At 40.6% G+C, this 27,194-nt stretch overlaps 2 protein-coding genes across 6 annotated transcripts in view; both read right to left on the bottom strand.

The window, feature by feature from the left end:
* LOC115036111 (transcription regulator protein BACH2-like) overlaps positions 1-2,673 on the bottom strand; it is a 64,665-nt gene extending 61,992 nt beyond the window's left edge. The window contains exon 1 of the mRNA XM_029494238.1: positions 2,543-2,673. The gene's annotated coding sequence lies outside the window, so the exon portion shown is untranslated. The remainder of the gene's footprint in view (positions 1-2,542) is intronic.
* Positions 2,674-7,373: 4,700 nt separating this feature from the next.
* Positions 7,374-24,821, bottom strand: LOC115036166 (mitogen-activated protein kinase kinase kinase 7-like). Of its 5 annotated transcripts, none has more exons than XM_029494303.1 (15): positions 24,612-24,739; positions 23,724-23,844; positions 22,192-22,302; positions 20,698-20,763; positions 20,390-20,435; positions 20,084-20,222; positions 19,295-19,419; positions 18,966-19,094; positions 13,352-13,482; positions 11,693-11,777; positions 11,463-11,593; positions 11,219-11,357; positions 10,763-10,824; positions 10,133-10,248; positions 7,374-8,442 (listed from the first exon to the last, which is right to left on the bottom strand). In XM_029494303.1, the coding sequence occupies exons 2-15, from the start codon at positions 23,724-23,726 to the stop codon at positions 8,271-8,273; spliced, it is 1,455 nt and encodes a 484-aa protein (XP_029350163.1). In that variant the 5' UTR covers positions 23,727-23,844; positions 24,612-24,739; the 3' UTR covers positions 7,374-8,270. The 5 variants fall into 5 exon arrangements, 4 of the variants coding, with proteins under 4 accessions (XP_029350163.1, XP_029350164.1, XP_029350162.1 ...); XM_029494304.1 differs by having other exon boundaries at positions 23,724-23,779; positions 24,612-24,690; XM_029494302.1 differs by lacking the exon at positions 23,724-23,844 and having other exon boundaries at positions 24,612-24,821.
* Positions 24,822-27,194: the final 2,373 nt, after the last annotated feature.

The following is a 27,194-nucleotide window of genomic DNA, read 5'->3' as shown; positions in this document are numbered from 1 at the left end:
TTTTGCACTTCATGCACACCCTTATCATGGAAAACACACGAAGCAATGCAAATGATGCAGCTATCAAGTTAAAGATCGATCTGGCGAAAAGGCGAAATCTTTCTGTGTAGCATTATTCCTGCCATATGCAATTTCCTCCCATATTTCTGACACCTGCAGCTTATAAACAAGTGTGGCCTATATATGTACAAAAGTGTTTAAATTTAGCAGGTGCTGCTCATATTCAGGTGCGCTTTATAGTCTGGAAATTACGGTACCCTGTTTGTCACACCAAAGTCAGAGAAGACAGACATTGGGTGAGGTGTGGACAGTAAGAGACGATAGATACAGATAGATGCCTTCTTGAACTCTGCAGTACAGACCTCTAGAGTCCACTCAATGCAATTGGATTAAAGGTTGTGAGTCGGAAAAGCTTAAAAAAGCATTCACTGATCTAGACCAGGCATCACATCAAAGATTTCAAGGTCTGACAATGAAGAAGAAGATTTGAATCTGAGAGCGTCATGGATCTTGGAACATGGAGTCCTGTTGCCATGGACACTACAGAGGAGGTTTTAGCATCATGAACCTCCACCACGCAAGTGGAACGTGTGTGATGGACTAATAAGACTTAGGGTGGACTGTCTGAATAACATACAGGTGTATGTCTGGTATGACTAGGCCTCTGCAGACCTTCACGAAAACACCCTCCTACAGTGGAAGCAAGGGTGCATCACGTTTTCATGAGGGAGGGAGCACTAGGATCTGGATCTCTCAATGGATATTAATCAATTGTAATCAAACCCCAAGAAAAGTGGCATTCTATGGTAATTTACCCTGTGTATCTGAGAACACTTTCCCATACACAATCTACGGAGCACATATGGTATTTCATTATGGGTTGGATCACCCATTTAATGCCACCATTTTCTTTCTTAATTTTTATTTAAGCGCTGTCTTGTGGCAGTGCCAGGAATGACAAATAAACGTGTGTAGGTCTGTGCTTTTGTTTTGTTCTTCAGAGTAACTTTCGACCTGCTCTTACAAGATAACTGAAAAAAGACTGTCCTCATGGCCAAGAGGCTTAATGCCTCATTATTCATGATGCACATCTTTTGTCTGAGGACCCTGCCATGTAAATGTCCATTTTTTTAATGGTTCTTTTTAAGTCCACCCATCCAGCTTGTGATACAAATCTAGGTCTTTGTGGTTTTCTCAAACTTAATAAAACTTCAAAATTATTTTTGAGAAGATAGGAAGATGAAGCATTTCTGAGTGTCTGTGGAATAGGTCCTATTTCCACATGGGCAACACCTTGATGATCTTACTCTACAGTGTATTTGTAGAAATAATTTTTATCTTTTTTCTAGTGCATGCTTTACAGTCTGTCAAGAAAGAGCAATAATTCTCTCACAATTCAACCCAGCATCCTTTTACAGACAGTCACAGCGAACACAGACTCTATTTTAAATTATGACAAAAAGTGAATTTCAGCTGCAGTAACATATGTTTAAAGTAGTATGTTTAATTAATACATTTTTGTGTATGTGTTTAATTTTATCCTAATTTATCCTGAGTTGTAAATAAAGCTATCTACCTACACCTAATCTAGTCCTTTAATAGTTCAGTTCATACAGTGAGTAATCTGTCTCATAGTCTACAACCAAGGTTGGAAATGTTTCTTCAGCTTCAGTCAACTCTGCTTTGCTGTGTTCAGCTGAACTGTATGTAAACCATGACAGTGGAGATCTTCCTGTCGAATCACACCCAAGTGATGCAGACACTCCAAGCTCAATCTTTCCCCATCAGGTAGAGAATGGACAAGGGGAGAATGGCTCAATAGCCTGGGAGATAGGAGGGTAACAAAGAGCTGATGTGTTCACAACCAACCATCAGCACAAAGGATGAAAGCAGTCCCATACACAGCCACTGATTCACTCTAGGAGAAAGGCTCACTGATTAACAACATATCTCTACTACTATATGCATCTGCTCTCCTAACAGAGAAGCAAAATTATTAATGTTAGAGATCTCCGAGGTCCAACAGTGGTGGAGGTGAACACAGTTAAATCAGACACATCCCCCCTGCAGCCATCCACACTGACATTTGGATGTGGGTGTTTACTAAAGCGATTGTTGAGCGCCTGAGGCCGGGAGGAGGGCTGGGTCCTTTGTCCCTCTGCAAACCCCATCAGCTTGACAGGAACGCGTGGCCCGGCTGTGGCAGCCTCTACCTCCTGTGAATAACATGCGCCTACTGCTCAACAGACGTTTCACTATTCCACAGCTGGAGGAGTGCAAATACTGCACACATGAGCACTGGCACGGTGTTTTTGAATTTGCAGGGGACCGAAACACACTTTGTTGACATAATCTCAAAACAGGCTGAGTTAGCTAGGTCAGCCTCACACACAACTCGGCGACAACCGGCCAAACTAACGGTCGTTCCTCTCCTGTAACCATGCCGATTTAGACCGGAGCGGACAGACAGGTATGAGCTGCCAAGCGACTCCCTTAGTCCACTTAATCCCAGTGGAATAAAGACCTAGAGTTACAGACTTACCCTCGCTTCCTGTTTGTCTGCTGCGGTCTTCATAAATAAGCGTGAATCCACATTGTGTTTTCACGTCTGCAGCCCTCCGACAGCCATGACCATGAGTATTGGTTGTTGTGTGCTGGATGGGTCTTCAGTGTGTGTGTTAGGATGAAACGCCTTTTCTCCTCCAGGAGCTGCATTGTTGACATTGGCTTCCTGACGTCATGCTGGCCCTCGTTCACAACACCCCCCCCCCACACACACACACACACACACAATCACACCGTGTCTGCAGCCTTACTACTGTTACACAATTTATCGGTTATATTCAAGTATTTTAATAAGAAGGCAATGCTGAGGTCAGCTCTTATTGCAAATTCATTGTTTCACCAAATGGTAAGACCCCATAATACTTTTTATTAAATTGAAAATTTAGTTTTGAATATACACATATGCTTTCACATTTATTTTTTAGAAAATTTCACATTTATTTATAAACGTGTTCATTCAGGATTTTTTTGATATTTTTGGTTTCTGTATTTATGATTTACACCTATGTCTTAATCGTTATCAGATCTCAGAACAGAGGAACCAAAATGCACAGAGACAGGAGCAGAGTCCAATAAACTTTAATCAATCCGAGTAATAATCAGGGGTCAGAAGCCAGGCAGGCAGATAGAGCGTGCAGACAAATCTAGAGGGCAAGGCAGGAACTTCAGACTGGGTAAACAGGCGGGGTTCAGGTAACAGACAGGTATAGCAAACACTGGAAAGCTAGGCAAAAAAAAAAAAAAAAAAGCAATATAGACTTTAGGGAAATGGACTGGTATAGGTACTAGAGGAATGATGGGAATGAGCCCTCGAGTGTGGAGATGAGTGGGGAAAACCAGGGGAACCAGGGCAACCAGGGAATGAAGGTGTCACTGTCCCTCTGGACAGTGAAGAGATGGACCGGCCTGCTTTGACTGCACTGATTGGAGTGCCTTTGAATCCACAGCAGTGGATCGCAACAAACTGACTGACACTGTGACATCGTACATCAGTTTCTGTTTCTGCACATACTACAACAACAAACCATGGTTTAACACCAAACTGTGAAAACTGAGCCAGGCCAAGTCTGAGGCTTACAGAAGCAGGGACCGTGCCCTGTACAAGCAGGCCAAGAACACACTGACAAGGGAAACTGGAGCAGCTAATTAGAGCTACTCTGAGAAGCTGAGGAGCAAATTCTCTGCCAGTGACCCTGCTTCAGTAAGCACGTTTACATGCACAGTTAAGTCGAGCTATGGTTGTAGCCCGATAGAGCCACCTCATCAGACTTCTGTCCTTGTCCCATTATACATGCACTGGAGTGAAATCGATTTATTTGTTGAAATCATGTCGGCTCCGCTACCATAGGTGGCAATATGGACTTTTTCGGCTTGTGGGTAATGGGCCTCTACCGATTGATCTATGATGTCAAACACCACAACAGAGGCGGAAAGAAAAAGACCAGTGAGCTCGCACATTAATTTCTTTATCCATCCAAAAATAACTGTTGCTGCAGACTTTGCCATGTTTGATGCATTAGCAGTTAGTCAGCTTCTTCTGTCTGACCTCCTACGGACATTTTCACTTAGGGGTGTACTCACTTTTGCTGCCTGCACTTAAGACATTGATGGCTGTGTGTTGAGTTATTTTGAGGGGACAGTACATTTACACAGTTATACAAGCTGTACACTGACTATTTTACATTATATCAAAGTGCCATTTCAGTGTTGTCCCGTGAAAAGATACAATGAAATATTTGCAGAAATGTGAGGGGTGCACTCACTTTTGTGAGATACTGTATGCTAGAACAAGATCAAGGATATGATTGAAGCAGTCAGTGGGTTCATTCACATGCTGGGAAAAGCTTTGGTATTCACATGTTCATTTCTTTTATTTGTATTGAGTTGAAGTCACACAAAAGGCTGAGAAAAAAAAAGCCCAATTCAATTTTATTCCACACAAAACTCAAATGGACTGAACAAGATTTTGGGCAATCTCAACTTAATATTCATGAAATCTGATGACAATAAAAGAATATCAATGAATTTTGGGGCACAATGTAGAGCCCAGTATTAGAGAGTTTGTTGTCCATCAGATGAAGTGATTCCTTTCAGTTATCCATTCCAAAGGATATTTTACCAAAATATTAAGTTGGAGGAGAATCGTTGCATTATTTGAGTCTAGTGTAAAGTGCCATTATTTTTGGCCATGTATGTATCTAAGAAGTGTATGTGGACAGTAAATCCACAAATTTTCCAGTTAGGGAGTTAGTTTTTAAGGTGTTTAAAAGCTATGGTTCTTGTTGATTGATTCGTGAGAACATTTGCCAAATCGAAAGAAATTGTGAAGCTGATTTGAAGGGCAACACCACATCATCAATGATCATTGCAGACTTTGGTCTCTTGATGGAAGCAATGAGTCATGTCATGTTTATGTCACTCCAAGTTCGTCATGGTGGCTGTTTACATTGTTTCCATGTTTGAAAACTGAAGCCGCTACTGATGAGCCTTAAAAATTCATTGTGTGTTCAAAATGGAGGTGTCTCCACTGGAAGTCAGAATGTATTGAGGGCTGCTTGAAAATGGTTTTTCTTTACTTTATGGTCTCGGTAAATAGCTACAAGTCATCACTTACAAGGGTGTGGCTACTGCGTGACTGATAGACTGGACCAGAAATTGAACATAGCCAGGGAAAGCAGGAAGCAGGTAAGATCTCAGCTCTACTTTCATGTGACGTTGGTAACTGTAACGGTGCCATGTATGAAAAGAGTACTTCAAAGACTTAATAAGTGTGAAATCAAGGCTAGTAAGTCTACAAGTATCTCAATAAGTAGAGGGAGATTAAATGATCAAAAGTTTGCAATAGATGAAGAGCAAATTCCAATAATTAGGGAAAACCAGTATAGCGTCTAGGTAGGTGGTACAAGGCAGATTTGCATGACGGAGTAGTGCAGTTGCGGAAGGATGTTGCTGTGGGACTGGATTGAATAGACAAATCAGGGCTTCCATGAAAGTTGAAGCTCTGGTGTTTGCACATTGGATTATTTCCCGGGTTCATATGGCCACTGTCGGTATATCACATTCCAATATCTGCTGCAAAGAAAATGGAAAGGCTTTTACATTAGGAAGTGGCTAGGTGTTCAGAGATGTTTAAGTACTGTGGCACTGTATGGGAAAGGCATACTTCAGCTCCCAGTAGTGCTGTTTGAGAGTTGTCTTGACGTGAGGAGCGGTGATGGCTGGCTTTAGGGGGGTGACTTTGGGACGCCAGTGATCACAGTCCCATGACACCTCCAGGAGGCTAAGACAAACAAGACAAAACAGGATGTTCCCATCTGATGACCCCAAAGACATGTTAGCTATCACTGCTCACTGGCCTAACTAGATATTATCTTTAGGCCACATAGAGCAGGGCGAAAGTTTGTTGTTTGGGAGTTAATCACTGAATCTTGTCCATTTTTTGTCACACAAGTTTCTTGTGTTTACTCTGAATTCATGGGACCACAGACAACACAAAGGTTATAATATGGCAGCTCACAAATTTATGGGCGTCGTCACAGTAGGCTTACACCACAATGCAGAAAATGTCAATGTTGATGAAACGGCGAATGTGCAGGTCTTGTCAAATGTTCCTGTCTAGGCATGCAAAGAATTTAACCAATATTTTAAACAAAATGGTTTGGTTTAGGTGCTACTAGAGTCTATTTCCAGTGGGGCTTTGCTCTCAGCAACTGTGTTTGCAATTATATGGTAATGTTAATGTTGAAGCTGCATTGCTCTTGTACCCTATTACAAGAGAAGCTGTGCAGATTTAACATTAATTTCTGTTTGACAATAGCAAGCAGTGCATTTCACTTTGTAATCTCCAAATGTACCATGTGAATTTGAAGAAAAGTGTAAGGGTTCAGCTATATATTTCCAGGTATTTTTGGATGATTATCAAGAAGCAAAATGTTTTACTACTTTTTGTTTCATGCTCTGTTTTAATAGTTGGCAACTTATTTTTTTTTTGTATTTATTTTGTGCGTAGTAAAAGTAACACAATTTTTTTTAAATAATTGTGTCTAGTGTAAGTCATTAAGCACATTTTAACTGTAGCTAATGCCTAGTCAATTATCCCATGATTGCCCTCAATGTGCATGAGCCAATCCCCAAATGAAGGTGCTCTTCTCTTCTTTTGCCAGTCTTTAGCCTTTGTCAATAGGACACAGTCAGAGGTGCAAAAATGATAGTTGCAATGAATTCAAGCTGGCTTCACAGAGATAACACTTTGTTGCCAATACAGGTAAGCAGTAACCAGAAAGGAGCTCAGAGATCAGATATAAGGAGAGGTATTGCTTCCTCCTCAGTATCAACGGGACTAGCAGTGCCCTGCAGACCAGAACGCTTCTTCCATTGCTCCATTGTTCAGTTATGAGGTACCCATGCCCAGCAGTACAGCTTTGACTCTCCACAACAATCCAAGAGCTCTTGCTGCCCATGACACTTTCTATGTTCAGCAGTTTTCCTTCCATATTCAACTTCTGGTAGGTCCTGACCCCTGTAGGCCAGAAACAACCTTAGGAGCTACAGTGTTGAAGATGCTGCAACTTGATCATCCTCACATCAGTTTTTCAATTTTCTCACATTCTTACACTTGACCATTTTCCTGCTATAACACATGAACTTGTGAACTAAATACTAATTTCATATGACCAACAATTTTTCAGCTGCTTGGTGAAGGCCTTAAATAGTTGTTATATACAATTACTGAAAAATTACTGACAAATTAGACCAAACAAAACACTTTCTTTTAAAGAACTTTCTTAAAGTATAGATTTCCTTAAAAATGACTTAAAAGCCTTTTAATGAAAAGTAACATGAGAAAACAGAGCTGTACAGGAACAATCTGAAGGCAACTGTTTAACAAAGCATTTAAACAACAATCAAAATAAAGTGAGGGTACAACAAATGCTGAAGGTTTCCTCTGGCCCAGTGCAGAAAGTTAATATGATTCAGTAAAATGTGGCTGTTGAAGAAGTAATTTAAGAAAACTCCAAATAAACATATTTGAAAAATTTCTCAGGTTCATTACTCATGGTTGTAAAGTCAATTCCATTTTCAACAAAGCTTTTCTTCTGATCTGAGGCATTTAAGCAGCAGAGCTCCTTTGGTAACACATGCATTCACAGTCAGACAGGTTTAAAATAATACAGCGCCGCATACTGTTCCTCTTTTCATAAAACATAGTAAAAAATGGGTTGGGGCATAAATTGATGCTATAAAAGTCATTACAAATCAGAGTTATTTAAGTAAAATTTACCGGTTAAAAGGAAAGTTATCACACAGACTCCCTCTCAAAGTCTTTGTTTTTATGGGTGTACAGGTCCCTTTCAGAATTAAAATCCATGTGAAGTCTCATTGATCCCATCATGTCCATTCCATAGGATGAATGAGACTGAGGAAGCTGGGATTGCATTTTATGGCTAACACGTGCAAAGAAAGGACATCTGTATTTTAAAATAATAATAAAAAAAAAAAAATCTGTTACTGGGTTTTATCAATATGGTTAAAACTGAATTGAAATTAATTTTGCTTGTTGGTGTTTGATAACCTGTAAGGCTCAGTTTGTTTTATCATTTATTTTCAGCTGCTGTCTCCATTGCTTCATTTTAGCTCTGTAACTCAAATCAGTCAACAAGACAGACTAAAACCGTGAGAGGTTTGACATTGCCTAGCCTACTGTCCTAACTGTGGTGCTGGTTCTGAGTCTTGATGAGGCTCAGTTTACTCTTCAGGTCCTGATGGTAACCTGACAGGTGGCTATTGTCCTCCAAAAGCTTTCTGTGCTCCTGGATTAGTCGAGATGAAGTCTGCTGCTCCCTTTGGTCCTGCTCCAGCTCAGACATTAATTCCTGTCTAGAGAGACCCAACATAGCACGTTACTGCATCAGGTATACTTTTATAGCAAAGGGCATTGCTATGGGTCAAACGTTCTGGCTTAGAAGTTGGCTTATTAGCTTCATTTTACTTTGTAATCACAGTGAGATGACAATGAAATACTTATTATCTATCCAGTTCTCTATGGTTAATTTTGACAGCAGAGGCTGTCGATTAAAGTGGACATGGAAACCAAGGTTGTAAAGTGAAGCCACTGCATAAGTGTCCTAAAATTGCACTCTGTTTAACAGGGCTGAGCACTCACAAAGAGCCTTAGGTTGGCACTATTAGATTGCTTGATAGGACTAGATGTTGCAGTCGCTGAGTGATAAATGGAAGCATAAGCATTACTAACATTAAAACTGAACAAGCTCTCTGCACTTTTTTAATTGATTAGTTTGGACAATCCACTTTTCCCAAGTTGATAATCAGGACATCAGTTTGTCCGCTCAGTGCTGTTATATCTTCAAATCCGTTCTCCTTGCTTTTTCAATGAAAACCCAAATCAATGAAAGTCCAGGGTATGTTTTCATTACTACTGACAAACATAGTGCTGCTGATTCTTGTTGTGGACACCGGGTAGCTGAATTTTGGGTAGGTCAAACACCGTCATGACATTTTTAACTTACTGAAAATCAAAATGACCATTCATAGCTGTTCAAGCAGTCTAGATGTGAAGTTCCAGCACATATAGTGTTAATTGTCCAATTTCATGACAGCCTTCATGGTCTATGATGGACTCAGCGAGTATGACATCACTGATGTCTTGAAATTTTTTCAGGACATCAGAAGTTAGGACAGTTTTGGTCATTTTGATGTTAACCTGCTTTGGTGTCACAGAGTCATGGATCAACTGCTCATGATTGGACCTGACACACAGAAAACTCCTAACTTTTTAAATGACTGAACAATACCCCTGCACATATATCACCATGACAACCAACTGATCTTATTACAGTGTTTCTGCATGTATCAGAAAATGTGATTTAATGCTTTTTAATATCTTTTTAATACCTTTTACATACCTTACAGTGTTTTGACTTTGTAATCATCTGAGCTATGAGTGTGCCAGATTTGTTTTCAGCTTGATCAGCAAGTTGTTCAGCAGTCTTCTGAATGCTGGCACACACCTCCATAAACACTGCACTTTACTTTACTCTCTGCTCTTCCAGCACATTTTCCAAAGCTTTAGCTTCTTTAGTCCACAAATGGCATTGACGCCCATTGTGCAGACCTTTTTACATACGTGGAAAAACCCTCTCTAGGTTTCCCATCAATGGGCTATAACCAGGTCCTAAATTAATCTTCTTCCGTCCACTTGTACTAGAATTTGCATTTCTCCTTTTTCCCAATAGTTGAATTTCTCTGCTCCACTTCAGCTCATCCACGCTTTCAGCATTCCGCTATCCAAACATCCTGAGTCATGCTAATTAATGCACCTGCTGAGGACAGACTGCCGATCAAACTGTTCTGCGCAGAGCAATTTCTCAACAATGTCCACATTTTACAATTAAAAAATTATGTAATACTTGTGTGGATAGAATTTAATAGTTTTTTAAAGACCTGCTAAAACCCTGTATTATTGTTGGTTAAGTTATAACTTCTACAAAATCCCTACAAATGTATTAAGTTTAAGTTTTAAGAAAGATACTAACATGATTTTACTTACTTCCTTCGGACAAGGTGAGCAATCTCAGACTGGACCTTGAGGTATTCCTGAGCCATCCTGATGTGTTGCTCAAATACGGCCATGGACTCTTTGGAGTTTGGACATGGAGCCAGAGGCTGAAAGTACAGGCAATCATCAGTGTTCAATATGCCATTCAATAACGAGATGTAACACAGGTTTCCGATCAACAGAAAACACAGTGATTAATTCAAACTGCAACCATGTCCGAGACAGGAATTATCCATCAAACTGTGCCCATTTGTCATTTAGAATGATCAAGAATATTTTCACAACTGAAAAAACACAAGTTAAATGCACTGATGTAACAATCCAATCAGAATGTGAATCAATAATATTTGGCCTGAGTGTGATCAAAAACTTGCTATCTCCTTCCATAATCTGTACCAAATTAATCTCATCTGACACAGGGAAAGCTCCAGACAGAAAGGCCCCAGGCCCAGGTTCAAACCATTGGGATTCATCCTGTGAGGTGACAGTACTGACCGCTACAAATATGAAGATACTAAATATGGGCTCAATGTTTTTTATCATATGCATTGATCTCCTACTGAAGAAGAGGAAGAGTAACATAACAAAGTCAAAGAAAGGTTAATCCATCTTCCAATTTACCTGTAACTGATGGTCTAGTTTTAGGTAGGCCATGGGAATGGAGCTGTCTAAACCATTGGTGGCTGAAAACACACAAAAACACACATCACTGTCAGTGTAGCTCAATTCAGAGATGTGATTAAGTGTGTTGGTCTGGTCAAACACAAACTGCTGACCTACCATTGATATATTAATATACCAGAATACAGAATATGTTGTTTAAATATGAGGACTAATAAGGACCTTCTCCCTTCACTGTCAAACACACAGATGCAACAAAAACCACTCTCTCATCTCTGAAGACCTTGATTTGTTCATACTAAATACTATGAAATTAAGTTATTGGCTCAACTGAACCAGCGACTCTCTGGTACCTGACCTTATTCACAGAGTGCTCCAGCTCTACGTAAATTTCAGTCAGGCTAAATTCTTCTCCCTCTTATTGAATAATCTTTCCCTTCGCCTATGATTGCTTACCAGGAGGACTGAATGTCATTCGTAGTTCTGATTGGCCAGTTGTGGTCAAAGGGCTGGTACAGTAAGTTGGGCTTTGTGAGCGTCCTGGTTGACTGTCCATGCTGGACACTCTAGACAGACCTGTACGCAATGTGGCAGTCTAAAGGTATAATAATGAAAAAGGAATGGTTAGAATCATGAAGTAAACAGAGTCTTAACAGTTTCTTCCTCCAATGTAATCTGACCATATTGTGTTCTGCTTTACCTTTACAGGCTTGAATTGCAGAGGAATCTTAGCCTCGAAGCTCTTCAATGTTTCTTCTCTACCCACTGAGTTTCTGTGTTCTGTGTTGTCATCACTTCTGTTACTGTTGTTTGTGTAATCAACGTGCAACCCTGTAGCCAGCAAAGACACATGCATACACTGAACACTGAACTGTTGACAAAAGCAACAATTATGTATTACTAATAAAAAGCTAAAAAAATGATATTCACCAGTGCTTGCGGCTAATGAGGAGCCACTTCTGTTGGCTGAGGACTGGTGAGGAAGTTTGAGTGGGTCATCTGAACCTGGAAAGTACTGAAAGACCCAAACACACCACCCCGATCTTTAATAAGCATCACCACAGTTCCACGTAATTCATAAAACCTTGTTAGTGCCTCAGGGCCCTGCACAGAGTCACTATTGTTATCCTACGCATTTATTTTTCTTCTTCTTCTCCTCATTATTATTCAGTGATTCCTCTATGTTCCTTAATTACATTTTTTTTTTTTTTCCGCAAGTGCACCACTGCCGCATTTCTCCACCTTCACAGCACAGCCTGGTGATGAGCTCACAAGTCTGTTGGAGTTGATACAACGTTATTTACTCGCGACAGCACGGTCTTGAAAGTGACATCACGTCAGGCACCCAGGTACAGTGTTGTCAGGTCCGCTTGTTATAAGCGACTTTGGACTTGTTGTTCTGTAAAGTTGCTTGCAAATATTGTCAGTCGCTGGTTTTTGGGCTTGTTTTTTAAAGCGTGGTTGCTTATTTGGGCTTGTAAAATGTAAAATTATAAATTTAATTAAATGATACGGAAGCGTAGTGCTGCCATGTCAGTAAATAAAAAAATATATCAGTATCACACACTTACAATGTTTGTGTGTGAGTACATTTAGCAAAACTATAAAAACAGCATTGATCCCTCAGGGTCTGGACAGCTAACCACTATGTAGGGGATAATTAATTCTCAAGTTTAAGGAATCCTCCAAGAAAATGAAAGAATCTCTATTCCTCAGCTGAAACTTAGTAGAAGCTGTTGATACACCCAAAACAATGATGCTAAACATCGAAGTAAATTCACCACAGAGTAACTTGAGAAAAAGAAAATCCTTGATGGTGAACAGTCTCCGCATCTCACGCTCATGGCATCCAGTATGGATGGCTGGTCATTGATCCTTATTTTGTCTTTCTTTGTTGTTCTTGTCCTGAGTATATTCATACAGAACCATTCTAAAGTGTGCTGAAAATGAAGTGATTTGGCAATGCAGTATGAAATTCATGGATTTTGGAAAATGTGATCTTTAAATGCATTTTTGATTAAAGCACTGAAAATAGACAACCGTTTGGTCCACATGGACTTCTGTTTTACTGACTGTGTGAAGAATTTAGTTTGTGAATTCACTTTTGACCAATATGCTACATTTCAGAGAAAAAAAAAATCTCCATCCAGATAAGTATTTCTGTCCAAACTAGCACATCACATGGCCATTCACATATTCTAGGCATGTGCAAGCTGGTGTAAAACTGCAAACTGCAGTTGTAGATTCACAGGAACAGTACAGACCGTTATAACACTAAAGAACAGAATGACAATGTACAACAGCTACAAAAATGAAAAGGTCAGTAACACTTCAATTTCCTGATTATCTACTAAATTTAATGATTTTTCTCAAGTGGTCGTACAAGCTAATAGGACCTACCTCACAGTTTCCAAAGGTTCTATTTCTGTACAGACGACAGCACAGCCATGGACGTTTCAAAATGACAAAGGTTGTGTAGTGTTTCTGAGAGTCTTTGTTTTAGGGGCTAAAAACTCCAGAATGTAGAAATAAGGGGAAACGTAGAAGAAGAGACTTTAAAACTAAAATTATTAAATGAAAGGCGAGTACCTTCATGAGGTGGTTCATGGTGTTCTTGACCTCCTCCATTGACGGTCTCTGACTGGGCTCCTTGTCCCAGCAGCGAGTCATCAGAGTCTCTATAGGTTCTGGGAGGTCTTTGATCATAGGGGGCCGTGTACCTGCATCACAGAAACACTCAGTCAGTTGGAAACCTGGAACATGTAAATGGAATGAGCCCTAGTTGTCAGGCCTAATGTAAATAGAAACAGACAAGCACAAACACATTGCTATTGTTGTACACTAGTAGGAGTAATTTGGAGATTGGCAATTAATATCAATGATTATGAAGCAGATTATTGATATCTAAAAATATTTACTATAAGTAGTACATTTCGGGCACCACCCTGTTACCAGGGACCAATGTCCAAATTAGCAAAATCAATATCAAGTCTCAAAAGGGTTAACAGAAAGAGTAAATCCGGGCACTTGCTGTTATAAATCCAGCAATTGTCACAATTATAGCCACAATAATCACAAACAATGACGGTTTAACATATAACAAAATTTATTCACAGCAATAATTCAAAATAAGATCACTCTGGATAAATAGGCTGTTGTAGTTTGATTATTCAATGACACACATCAGCAACTAATCTACAACAGATAACACACATGTAATAAGAATGGGTTAATAATATGGATAGCCTTAGCGATGATGATAGCTATAGTGATAGCAATGACAATCACAATAGCACAGCAACAGCAATCGCAATTGCACCAGTCCATCTATGGATCTTGAGGGTGAGGGTGAGGGTGAGGGTGATGGTGGGTGTGTGTGTGTGTGTGAGCATAAGAGAATCACGTGAGTGACCACTGCAATGGCCAAGATGGCGGCGGAGTGGCATTGGCTACACACTCGTCGGAGCCAAGATAGCAATGGGGTGACATCGATTATGCACCCATCGGAGCCAAGATGGCGGCTGATCACTGCGTGTGAATGTGTGTGAGGGGAAGGACGGAGAAAGAGATCGCAGACGACGTCACCACAGTTGATTGTTACAATATTACTACACAATAGCTGAGCCGGCGAACGGAGTTCATGGGTCGGGTATTGGTTGTTCAACTAGAGAGATTGCGCAATCACCGGTCACGTGATGGCTAACACGAGGTCTGTAGCACTCTTGCAATTTAGAAAAATAAACAAAGCAAACAGATAAACTGAATCCCAAATAAACAAAAGACATGGGAAAACAAAATGCAATGCACACTATTCTAATTGTCTCTGCCCATACGAGCCTCTTATTTTGGTTGCTCTGCTCCGCCGGAGTGAGGGGGATATAGAGAGAGAGATCCACTCTGAATGTCCGCAACACATTCTTCAGCTCAGTCGAGCTGTCAGTGTTATCCTCCGACAACGGCGACGTGATGAATCCCTCATCACCCCTGTGACTGTGGCCAGCACCCCTGAAGAGTGGGGTGCTGGCCACAGTCTTCGAAGCAACTCTAGGGTCGAACAGTTCATGCGCAAGGGGTGATAATCCTTAGTATATCCTTCCTATCCTGTCTAGTGGATAGGCACAGGTTAAACAGTTCAAAGTTTCACGTTCATAGAGGCTATCATGTCTGGGCAGAGTTGAGGCAAGGCCTAGGCAGAGACGTCAAAATGAATATGACATCCCAACCTACTGTAATACATTATTTCACCAAGAAAAAAAGAAAAACAACATACACATCAAACATTAACATAAGTACAACGCGTAGAGAGGGAGAAAAAGGAGGACAGAAGAGAGGTATAGTGAATCAGTGGTTGGGTCTTTTGTTGGAGTGTGGTGTGTTAGAGGGGTGTTAGCGCATGCCAATGGGTGAGTTGAGGGCATGCCCCTACTATGTATAATATAATCAGCGTCTTTATTTCTCTGGGTTTGGGGCAGTACTCCCCTCGTTGGTGCAGGGACTGCTGCAACTCCCAAGATTGTGGACGGCTTGTAGGATTTGATCTGATTGACATAGACCCATTTATATGTTGGAGGCAGTCTCGTTTTTGAAATTCTTTAATAGGCTACTGGCGACAGTTTCGCTACCACCTCAAAGGGGCCTGTTCTGTCATGTTTAGTTGTTATTCTGGTTTTGTTGTATTTTTTCTTGTGTTTGTTTTCTACTTCCCTCCCCCTCCTCTCCTTTCGTTCTTCCGTCCTCTGGTTTTTTCTCCTGGCAGTGCGAGTGGGTGGAGCTGGCTGGCTGCGCACTCTACACTCACCTGTTCCTCATCACACCAATAATCCAGTGCCATAAATAGCTGCGCAGTCTTCACTCCAGTGCTGGTTCACCCCATGATACGCGTTGCCGGTGTGTTCTCTGGTCTCCTGTGGACTCTGCTTCTGCGATCAGCGTTTCTTGTGCTCAGCTTCGGTCTACGCCGCCAACCACGCCAGTGTGGCTTCAGCCTATTCCTCCAGTGCTGCACCTTTTGTTGATTTTTGCACCCAATGTGGGTTAAATAAAATTTTTTTGAAAAGACTTTGTTGCCGCTGCCTCTGCATTTCGGGGTCCCCCCTTTGACTGGCACGTGACATGTTCAGCTGGGAAGGAATTTCTGTGACATTCCTGCTGGTCGGGTGAACTAGAAATAGAAGACCTTTTCAGCTACTTCATATTCACAGTTGGATGCATTTCTGTCATAGTGTGATTTAGAACCCTTTGCACCGGCCTCAAGGTTTTCTAGGCAAATACGAACGTGGCCCGAAGGTATTTGTGCAGGTCAGCTACATACTGGTGGACAGTATAGGCAGTGGCCACACTGGCATCCTCAGGATGGTACAAGAGGTGCAGTAGAAGTGTCATCTGTCGCCCAGTCATCATCTCAAAGGGCGTGACCCCTGTGGTGCAGTGTGAAGTGGCCCTGATAGCCATCAAAACCAATGGAAGTTTCACGTCTCAATCCTTACCATTGTTGCTCACATACTTCTTGTATGTGAAGAACGGTGCGGTTGTCCACAGATAACCCATCCAACATTCTGCTCACATTTCGGCTGAAAACGTGTTTCAGCAGCAAGACTGCAGTCATGACGGCTATGTCGTTTGGTGCAGTAATGCACAGGTAACTGTGAGGAGGCACTTGTTACTTCGAGAAGATTTGGGGACTGGGCCAATCCAATCAACTTGGAGGTGGGACCATGGAAAGGCGACCCCCCTTACCTGGAGCGGGCCCAGGTTGGGTCAGCTGGAATTGACAGCAAGTGAGGCATCCCTAAATGTATGCCTTAGTATCAAGAGCCATTGACAGCCGGTACGCAACCTGCTGTAGTGTCACGAGGGTGGCTTTGTAGCCACGGTGACCGCTATGGTTGGCTGAGACGACCCACCTCATCGGTCCATCGCTCATCGTCTTGTGGAGAAAGACGTTGAACTCTGCTGGCGAGTTAGCATACCCAAATGGGCAGCGGTTCCAAGTGTACTGGTGGTTGTCAAAGGAGAAGGCCAATTTGTATTGGCCTGCTGTATCGACTTTCTTGGTCCAGAAACCGTTGGAGATGTCCACCGTGGAGAAGAAGCAGGCCCCTTTTACCTTAGACAGTTCCTGGTCTAGGTGGATCATGGGCCAGCGAGAAAGTGGAACCTATTTGTTTAATGGCCTGTAGTCAATAGTCAAGCGCCATTTTTTTGTGGGCTTCAGCACCAGCCAGATGGTGGAGTTGAGGGAGATAAAGAGAGAGAGATCCACTCTGAGTGTCCACAATGCATTCTTCAGCTCGGTCGAGCTGTCCGTGTTTTCCTCAGACAACGGCGATGTGATGAATCCCTCAGCGGCAGTGGGGAAAATCACTGAAGATGATTGTTCTTTGTTAGCTTCTGGTAACAAAGTTGGCGTGCTGGTCCTCTCAGCGCGTAGACCAGCTGGTCGCGCGGCAGTCCACACTGAGTTTGAGGAGGGGGAAAAAAACAAAAAGGAAAAACAGCAGTCTGCGCTCGTCCCGCGAGTTGAAGACTGTGACCCAGGATTTTGTGGTGGCAGGATCCAAATGTTTAGCATTGCTCGCTTCGGCGATCCGGTTGAGACGAAAGCTGGGACAGCTCTCTACTGCAACTGGGGCAGGAGAAAAAACGTCACCGGGTTGGTGACCAGGGCGCTGGTGTCCAGCCATTGCCCTCCTGTTCAAACTCAGAACACTGTAGGGGTGGATCCTGGGGTCGTGGCGCCATTTTCAAACAGGCAGACAACTCTGGCTCAGGCTTCAGGAGGGGCATGTAGACCTCTCTATTGTTCTTTTTAAAGCACGTAGGAGGCGATCGCAACACTACTTTGATATACATAACCAATAAAAATACAATAAATGATTATCAAAAGGATAACAGTATAAAAAGTAAAAAATATTATAAAAAATTATTATATAAAAAATATATATAAGTAAAAAAGTCTAAGAATTTGCCATCATATCTAGTATATAAAATTAGTTTTAAGAACTGATTTAAAATGGCCCTCCCTTATGACCTTGTGGTGAGGTCTGGAAAGGGGGGGGTGGAGATTCCGATCTCTGAAGAGACTGTTGCCTCCACAGAGATTTCCCAGATCTCTGCTAAGTGCCATCCTGGACCTTTATCAAATAATAAATTGCAGTCCATGCCATAAATCAGCATAAACCTGACTAACCCCGCAGAGAGGTACCCCTTCTCTGACCCTCCACTCGGGTCGGCCTGATAACATTATCAGGCAACGGATGCAAATTGCCACTCTGGAATGCATACAGGCCAACAAGGACACAAAATTTGATATAATAAGAAATTGGATATTCCGATCAAATAGGAGACTGCAAAAATGCCAAACTGATTCCCCCGTGAGAAGAGGACTTCACCACTGTTCAAACCATTTTTCTACAAGATAGTTTGGCTGAGATAGAATTTGCACCGGACAAGGAACTATTCCAATTATGTAACAATAGCGCCACCTGAATGACAAACCACCAGAACCGGTGGCATATTGTCTGAGCAGCGTAATCTATGTGCTTGGTTGTTGCCTATAACTGTTCTGTAAAAAAAGAAACTTCATACACAGTCCGTAATCATACGTTTCTGATTTTCTACAGCCAGACCAGACATGCATTAACATGTTCTTCTCTTCGTTCATTTGTTTGTGTGGTCTCTGATGTCGTGATTACCTAATAACCATTTAATTGTGCTTTACAGTGAATCAGATAAAACCTTGTCCACCAAAGTAACCACAACAAGCAGAGAAAACTGTACTTAACCAAATGATACATTTATCTTTGTTTATATATATATATATATATATATATATATAGAGTGAATGAAAGGCGTAGTTACAATCCAAACACCGCCCTGGCTATGCCATGAAGCTGAAGGGAGAAATTCGATTGGACCACCCATGGGTCGGCCCCAAAATAAAAGTTGTCAAAATGAAATTTTAGGCGGCCTTGAATTTGGTGGAGTTCTGGGGGAAGTTCTGAATATATATATATATGCCTTAATAAATTAAGGCATTGGTATACTTCTTCCTTCAGTAATTGTTCTTAAGTCAATCCACAGTAAAGAACATCACTTCCAGATTGAGACTTGATAAGAGGCAAATACAATATACAACCCTAGGCACAACAGACAACAGGTACAACAGACTATGCCTTTACAATTGACAACTGCTGTGGCTTACCTCTATGGACCGCCCACATAATACAGAACGCTGAGCCACCAATTTCATCAAAGGGTTTCTTGCGAGTGATGACCTCCCAAAGGATGATTCCCCAACTGAACACGTCACACTTCTCACTGTAGTTACTGCCTGAGCCGGGACACAGAGCAACATGAGATTGAGTCCAAAGTTTCACATTATCTACTTGCTAAATGAAAATTGGGATGAAATCTATGTAGCAAGCCACTGAAACCACCACCACTCTCATATCGAGTGACGTATAGTCTGTGAAAGCCATCCCAAAAGAGGATGATATTAACTCAGAGGGAGAAATAAGAGCAGACTCTCACCTTCAAACACTTCTGGTGCCATCCAGGCTGCGCTGCCTTTATTGTTCGTCATGTAGGTCTGAATATCACAGGCTGTGCCAAAATCACATATCTTCAGCACCGTGCCACGAGCCACAAGGAGCAGACTGCAAAACAGGACAGGGACCTGACACTTACGAAAGTAGGGATACCAGTGATGACAAACACTATCTAAAGGAAGTGGCTGAGCACAGAGACACCTTAATTTAATTTTCCCTCAAATCCAGAGGGAACCTTTTTCAGCACTTGGCTCAAGTTGAGATAGAGCATGAATCAATCTCATAGAATACAGATAAGAAAAACAAAGCTGTAGCACCTTTTTTTTTTTTTTTTTTTAAGAATTATTAGGTGTGTTTCCTTTAACCTGCAATTTTGTAATTGTGATCTTAAAAAACTAAATTCTGGATTTCAAGTAGAATCTCAAATGTTGCATTGACATTTATACAGAGTAATGAGGTATTTTAAGACTGTTCAACAGAGCAATATTTTGCTAGATTAAAATGGAATTCATTCAATTCAAGGCCCCTGGCATATGAGGCCCCAGAGGTAAAAATTATCACATTTGTCATGATGCAAAAACCAGCATTATTCACAGTAAAAATGCAGATCATTCACAAGCACACAATTGGTCCACTGGAAGTTGTGGGTCAGACAATCTTTAATTTATAAAAACACTAAAGAATGGGAACCAGGTCAGAGAAGATTCGTGTCTAATTGGTAAATGTGGAACAGAGAACCTGAACCCTGACTCTATTGACAGTGATATCTTACTTTGGCGGTTTGAGGTCCCGATGAATTAAGGCTTTCGGCTTCATGGCATGAAGGTAAGCGACTCCCTGGGCACACTGCAGACACCAGCTCATAGCGTGGGAAGCTGTGTAGTGGGGCTGTGGGTCTGCACTGTGCAGGACTGGAGGGTTGAGCAGAGGGGAAAAAAGAGAGAGACACACAAGCATGGATGCACGCACGCACACACACACACAAACACATTCAGGCTGTGAATGAAAAGTGTTCTGGCCAGATCTAGACTGCTGATATTGCTTGATGATGACACTATATCATACTGGCACAACTTACGGTTATACAAGGATCCACATTCCGCGTACTCCATCACCAGACACACCTGAGAATACAGACCTTGGTTATCTGTAACTTTCTCCACACATAAACACTGACCCACCACCACAAACCCAACATCATGCAAGGGTTGGTACTGAGTCACAAGGCAAAGATGACAGTTTTGTTAGAAACTGAATAGATTTCATGTTCTAAAGGTCCTGAATAAGAACAACGTTGGGAGAGTTCTGAAAAAGAGGTTTGGCCTTTACCAAAATCATAAGAGAAAGGTTCGGATATCTTTAAGTAATTAACCTTTGTTTGCTTACTGGATTTTCACAGGAGCCATAGAGCTTCACAATGTTGGGGTGATTTACTCGGGAGAGCTGACGGAGCTGTGGGACAGAGCGAATAGGTAGGAAAAACACATATTACCATGATTTCAAGACACAAATGTGAACTGATCCACATGACAAAATTCCCAACAACAAGGCGGTCCAAATGGATAAAACCAGTGGTGAGAACCTATAACTTAGAAGGAATTTCTCTGTTACAGATTTCAGATGAGAGCCTATGATATCATGTTTCACTGTTCAATTATGGTGGAGTCATTCTGGATTAAACTTTTCCATCAGTTCTCATTCAATCAGTCATCACCTGGTACAACCGTTTATACAACAGTTTTAACATGAGTTTTAGGACTAAGATTTGAAGACTCTCACTTCTGGACAAACTCCACATTTGGATGATTTTTGAAGACAACAAAATACAGCCGTGCAGCAAAATTTTCATGTTCTGTGGTACTGTAAATCATGGTTGTAAAAAATGTATTCAACAATAATTGTGCCATCTGCAAAATTTTAATTGACAAGGAAAAGCAAAAGCCACACATGGAGACATGAGAAGGGAACTGTTTTTACCACTACATCAAAGAAATCAAAAGCTGAGGTCTACAGAGCAGCATCTGGATAATTAATAGATGTTTTGCAACCAATGGCTGTGGATAATTCCAGTTGTATTAAAGCTCTTTGGACTCAGCCGCCACAAGTTCGAGGAAAAGGTGCAGTAATTGATAAAAAAAGAATACCTATTTAATTGTTAAACATGGGGGCATTATTGTTTTGTGGTTGTTAGTGATGTAGGGAACACTGCAATGACAGAGGGAATAATACAACACACTAAATATGGCAGATTCTTGAAAATAGGTTGCCTTCTATTGGACAAGAATCCAAAGCAAAATGAACTGTGAACCGCTTCTATAAATTCAAACACATTTCATTCACTAAAAAACCCTGAATCATTAACTATACTGAATGAGCCGCTATGAAAAGTATATCTAAGTTATCATATCTGCCACGGGAGGGGGTATCCTTTTCAGCACTCACTTAAAAAATGCTAAGGCCTTTATTTTTTCCACAATTTAATATTTTTCAATTTCCTTAATTAATAAAATGGTAATTAGCTGTGCATTCACATCTAAAGTTTGGATCAGTTGTTGATCAGATAGATAGATAGATAGATAGATAGCTAGATAGATAGATAGATAGATAGATAGATGATAGATAGTTAAATAGATAAATAGATACTTTGATCTATTACTACTTATTACTTTGATCAGTTGTAGTTTCTATTTTGCCTCAGAGGTTGTATTGTCTTTAGTTCACATTGGGAAAAAAGTAGTTAAAAAATAATTTAAAAAAATGTCCAAGAATGTCCTTTATGCCTGGTGAAATTCATCTTCTCCTTCACATTTTTTTTTGTTTGTTTGTTTTGGAGTACAGTGCAGATACACTCTCAGCAGAGCAACAAAAGGTGAGTCATACCTCAACAAGGAAAGCATTCCTTTCATTTTCACTCTCAATGGTCTTGATTGCTACATCCTTTCCTTTCCATATGGCCTTAAAGACAACTCCAAACGTCCCTCTGCCAACAGCCTGAAAAAAGACAATATAACAGCATTTACAAAGGTAATTATAGTTTTGTGAATTCCTCTCACATTCAGAAACAGTCATGTGTGGGACTTGTAGGGTAGATAGATTAGATAGATTAGATAGATAGATAGATAGATAGATAGATAGATAGATAGAAAGATAGAAAGATAGATACTTTGATTTATTACTACTTACTACTTTGATTAATCTCCAAGAGAAATTCACATTTAGAGCAGCTTGACAAGGGAAAAGAACAGTAATTAAGTAATTCAGATGCATGAGCATCAGAAGATGCTAAATTGTAGAATAAATAGAGATAAAACTACAATATAAATAAAATAAAAATAAACAAATAAAATTGACCACTTCCACAAATAAAATCTAATACTTCCATAAAATCTAACACTTACGTGCATGGGTAATTGCAAATAGTATTTGGTAACCTAGGTTCAGTCAATCAGGATACTGCCCTGAAAGATTTCGACTGACCATCAACACAGGCAGTCATCAAGGAAATGACAGAGCTATAGTTATCGCTGTTATGTCCATTGAGCTTCATTTCTTCTTTGCATCAAGTGGTTTAGGGTTAGGGGTTAGGGATTACTTATTAGTGTTAAGGAACCAATCTAATTCAGTACCTGAAGCTAGCACAGTCCTGATAGATCACAATCTAACCTCTCATGGTTTTCTGAATCTCAAAGATATGTTCAGGACCACTTATCTCCCCTTCATTGCTGCCAGGATGTGTCCACATCCATTGTAGCATGACATAAACTTAGGTTGGAACATACTTTGACAGAGTCTCTCCATTGCTGTGAAGTTGTTCTTTCCTCAATCTAAATGGGGATAATGGTTTGCCTCTCCTTGCCTGGCACAATTACTCACTTAATGGCATGATTAATATTTTCCATTGGATATTACCTTTACTGAGACACAAATATTTGTGGTTTGGCTACTTCCTACTTACATCAGTGTCAATGTTGCCCATGGCTCAGACAACTGGCTTTGCAAAAAAGGAAACGCTTTCCAAGTTCTCTAAACCAAAGGCATGAAGTGCCCCATTGTTTGTGTCGCTCAACTCTTGAAATTTGGGACTCACCAAAAACAAGAGAGGGCCACAGTGAAATCAGCTCTTAGGAGAAAAGATATATTCTAAGTAACCCAGCACTGTGGCTTTGTCAATTGTATTTCTGTGAACTGTCTAATGAGAGGCTCATCAAAACAGTATGCAATCTGCATGAGGAACCCAGGCCATGTTCCACCGCAAGCTCTTGGCATCCCTGCCATGGCAGTGGGCAGATTCACTCAACCTCAATGTGCAGTACTACAAGAATCGTTTGTTTAAAAAAAAAAGAGAGAAAGAAAGAAAGAAAGAAAGAAAAACCTCACAAGTGCCCTGATATGATTTGGAGCATAATTTTTACCATGGCTCAATGCATCCTCACGGGCTTGGAACTATGGGTTTGATGCCAGTCTCAACCTGAAGGTGAGCCCCATAAGAGATACACATTCTGTAACTCGCACTATGAGATCAAGCTGGGAAATCTGAGGGAGAAATTTAACAAGACCATGGGATGTGAATCACAACTGGCAGAATTATATTTCAGACACAACTAAACATAAAAAGATATAGTCATTTGGTCTAACCCAGTGCTTGACATTGACCCTGAACTGGATTCATAACATGACTGGAAAACTCAGGTTTCAATGCAACCAGACAAAAACTACAGCCAACAGCTTCAGACACAACATATTTCTAACAGCAAGAAGGTCAGAGAAGCCACATGTAGGCTGCTGTGTCCTAAGTATAGTTGGGTGCAAGTACCCAGCAACACACAACAGATCAGGAAACTCCAGGGTGGTGTTGGGGTTAATTAGGGGCGGGCCCACTCGTTATTTGCCCAAGACCCCCAAAGAGGTTCACATGTCTATGGAAATCAGGACACCGCCGGCAGTATCAAAAAAGCTCATAATGCAAACTACTACAGAGTTAGCAATCATAGTCACAGCCCTTCATCTAAGTTCCAGGCTTTTAACGACACGTCTACGGCTCTGGGCCTTGTTCTGCTTGTAAAAATGCCTGAAGGGTTTCCAGCAGTAAACGCTGTCATGTTTGATGTTTTGATTAGGCCTGTCTGTAATAAACTCTGTCTCATCACAGGACAGTACGCTGTTCAGGTAGAACAGCAGTCCGGAGCTTCTATTTTTTTCTTTTTAAATCTCTTGAATAGAGAGAAAATGTCAACAGTGGCAAGTTCCCTCACAAACACAACGCTGACATCAGAGGTTCTGTTGCTGGTCAGTAAGTTTACCGCTTCAACTTGAATGTCCTCGTACTGGATGTCTTCGAACAGACAGCCAGCGGGAGCCTCCACCATGTCAGCGGAGCGGCAACTCTCCTCAAGGCAGGAGACGCTACTTCTGAAACACGAAGATGAGCCCGTGGTTTTCTGGGAGAACGACCCGCTTCGATGTTTGGATGTTCGCTTCTAACACCGTTTTTCATCTGTTGCTGTGAATTCAGGAAGTAGGAACCAGCAGCAGCAGGGCTATTAATTACGCAGTGGGGCGTCGCGCTCTTGAACATCCCACCCGTTCTGCGCGAAAGACAGAGCGGAGCACCGGCAGGGACGCAACCAACTCCTCTACGGTTCATGATGTGGTTACACGACGGAGTATGTGACACTTTGATCGAACTGTATAGAGCAGGTATTATATGTACAGTAAAGGTGCCTGTGACTCAAATCCTTAACCAAGACTTTTTTTTTTTTTTTTTTTTTTTTTTCAAAGACCTCGTCACATCACTAGTGTTCTGCCTGTTTCACGCTCTTGAATGCAGCTTTGTTTTGTTTCTGCAGAGTTTCCACCAGGGGCGACACACTGTTTCCATGCCTAATACACTTCACTGACACACACACACACACACACACACATTCTTTGCCATATTAATCGCAAATTTCTTTCTTTTGTCCTGAAGTTTAGCTACTTTGGGGGAACCAGGTCCAACTGAGATGAGTTGAGTGAATGTGAAGATTATGACAAGCAAATACTTAGAGAAACTCGGAGTTTTCGGTGTTGGCATCATATTATTTGGTTCTCGCAGCCCTGTAATGGAAATATGTTGAACCGGGAACTAGGTAAAAGGAGGCCAGGGTTGTAATTGAATTTGACATATGTAACATATGAATGACAGAAATTAGGTGGCTGGTATACTCAGCCTAAAATGAGCATTCTGAGGGAATGATTAAAAACTCTAACTTTAAAATGAATATTTGTTGTGTAATTAAAAAAAGTAGCAATAATAATAAAAACTGATGTAAAACAATGTTTGCCCCTATATTTGATTTGTTTTCAGTGTTTTTATGAAGGAAAAAACCCTCCGTGCAGGAGCGCAGTAGCTGGAGTGAGATCACATGCAGCCAACCCACTCCTTAGCCAGACACTCACATAAGTTCCAACTTTTGGTGGATTTATCATGTCTGAAACCAGGGGACGTTTGAGGATCAACCTTGGCACAGTTGCATTATTTTTGTGTTACAAGTGAAGACGGCTTAAGAGCCGATATCACCTGCTGTTGAACAAATCCACTAACTGCAATTCAAACTGATAAACATTCTCTAGATCATAAACATAATGTTTAATGTTTAGTTTTTCTTTAGATTGGACAAACAGTGAATCAAAATTGATGTTGACAATCCTGCAATTTGTACTGTACAAATATTTTCTTTCATCAGTGCCAAAGGCTTCTTCTAAAACCAGACTGATATGTTTGTTGGGACTATCACATTTTGGCCAATTACAAGTTTTAGTTAAGTACAGCAGGTAAAAATACTAAGCTTTTGTACATGTTGTGTCATCATCTCAATTTTTGTGAAGGCTTGGACAGCAACGTTACCCAGTTGTGCGCTTCGAAAGCACAGATACTATTAAACAATCATATGCTTCTCAGGCCATAATAGTTATGGCTATATTTCAAGGGGTAAAGAAATATCAAAACCAGCAAGATCACGTAATCCAGTTTAGCCCCCTAATTATACTGGAATATGTTTTAGGTGAGAATGACCAAGAATTGCTTTATTCAGTTGTTTGTGTGCATTGACTAAAAATGTATTCAAATTACAAAATCAAGTTGCAGTGAAAGACAGAGTAGAAACATACACTGTATTGCTAACAATAAATAATAAAGTTGGTCAATCTTAATTTCAAGAGAAAATATGTTAACCATATTTAACCACAAACTATCTTGAATCTAATCAATTTAAATTTTTTTGTGAGCCATGGGGATGCCCAGTTCATAACACAGATGAGAATAACATCTTAACTTTTTTTGAGTAATGGGTAATCTGGGTTTCTGTCGTTACAATGTTATTACTGTTACTAACAATTATAAGGGAAGCATTACAGTAACTGAGTTTATTGAACTCTTGTCACCACAAACTCTTTTTTGCTCAGTTAAATTTCTTGGTAAGTCAAACAGAAGCACAAGTGGACAGAGGTTAACACATGGACCACAAACCCCATGAACACACAATTCAAAGGTAGCATTTACAAATTGGAAGCACAGACATTATTATGTAATGTGTTAATATATGATATAAAATAAATCAGTTTTTCAATATTAATAATTAATATTTTTTCAAATACTGGGACATTAATGTAATGTAATGTAATTAATGACTTTCCCTCGCAAAGTAGTGATGTTTATGTATGTGAAGTATGTGAAGGCTCAGTGTGTGGGTTTACTGAGCATATGATAGTATGCAACTTACAATGTAAGGTTACATTAAACATGATATATTTTAACACGTGCTTTTATTTTCAGGTTATTAGATCTTATTCAGGAATTTAACGACCTTGTTGGAATAAACAAACCAACTACTTTTTATGGTATTGAA

This window comes from Echeneis naucrates, chromosome 22, assembly GCF_900963305.1.
Source record: "Echeneis naucrates chromosome 22, fEcheNa1.1, whole genome shotgun sequence".
NCBI lineage: Eukaryota > Metazoa > Chordata > Actinopteri > Carangiformes > Echeneidae > Echeneis > Echeneis naucrates.
The sequence above is the reverse complement of the archived record's forward strand: the minus strand, read 5'-3'. Positions and strand labels throughout refer to the sequence as shown.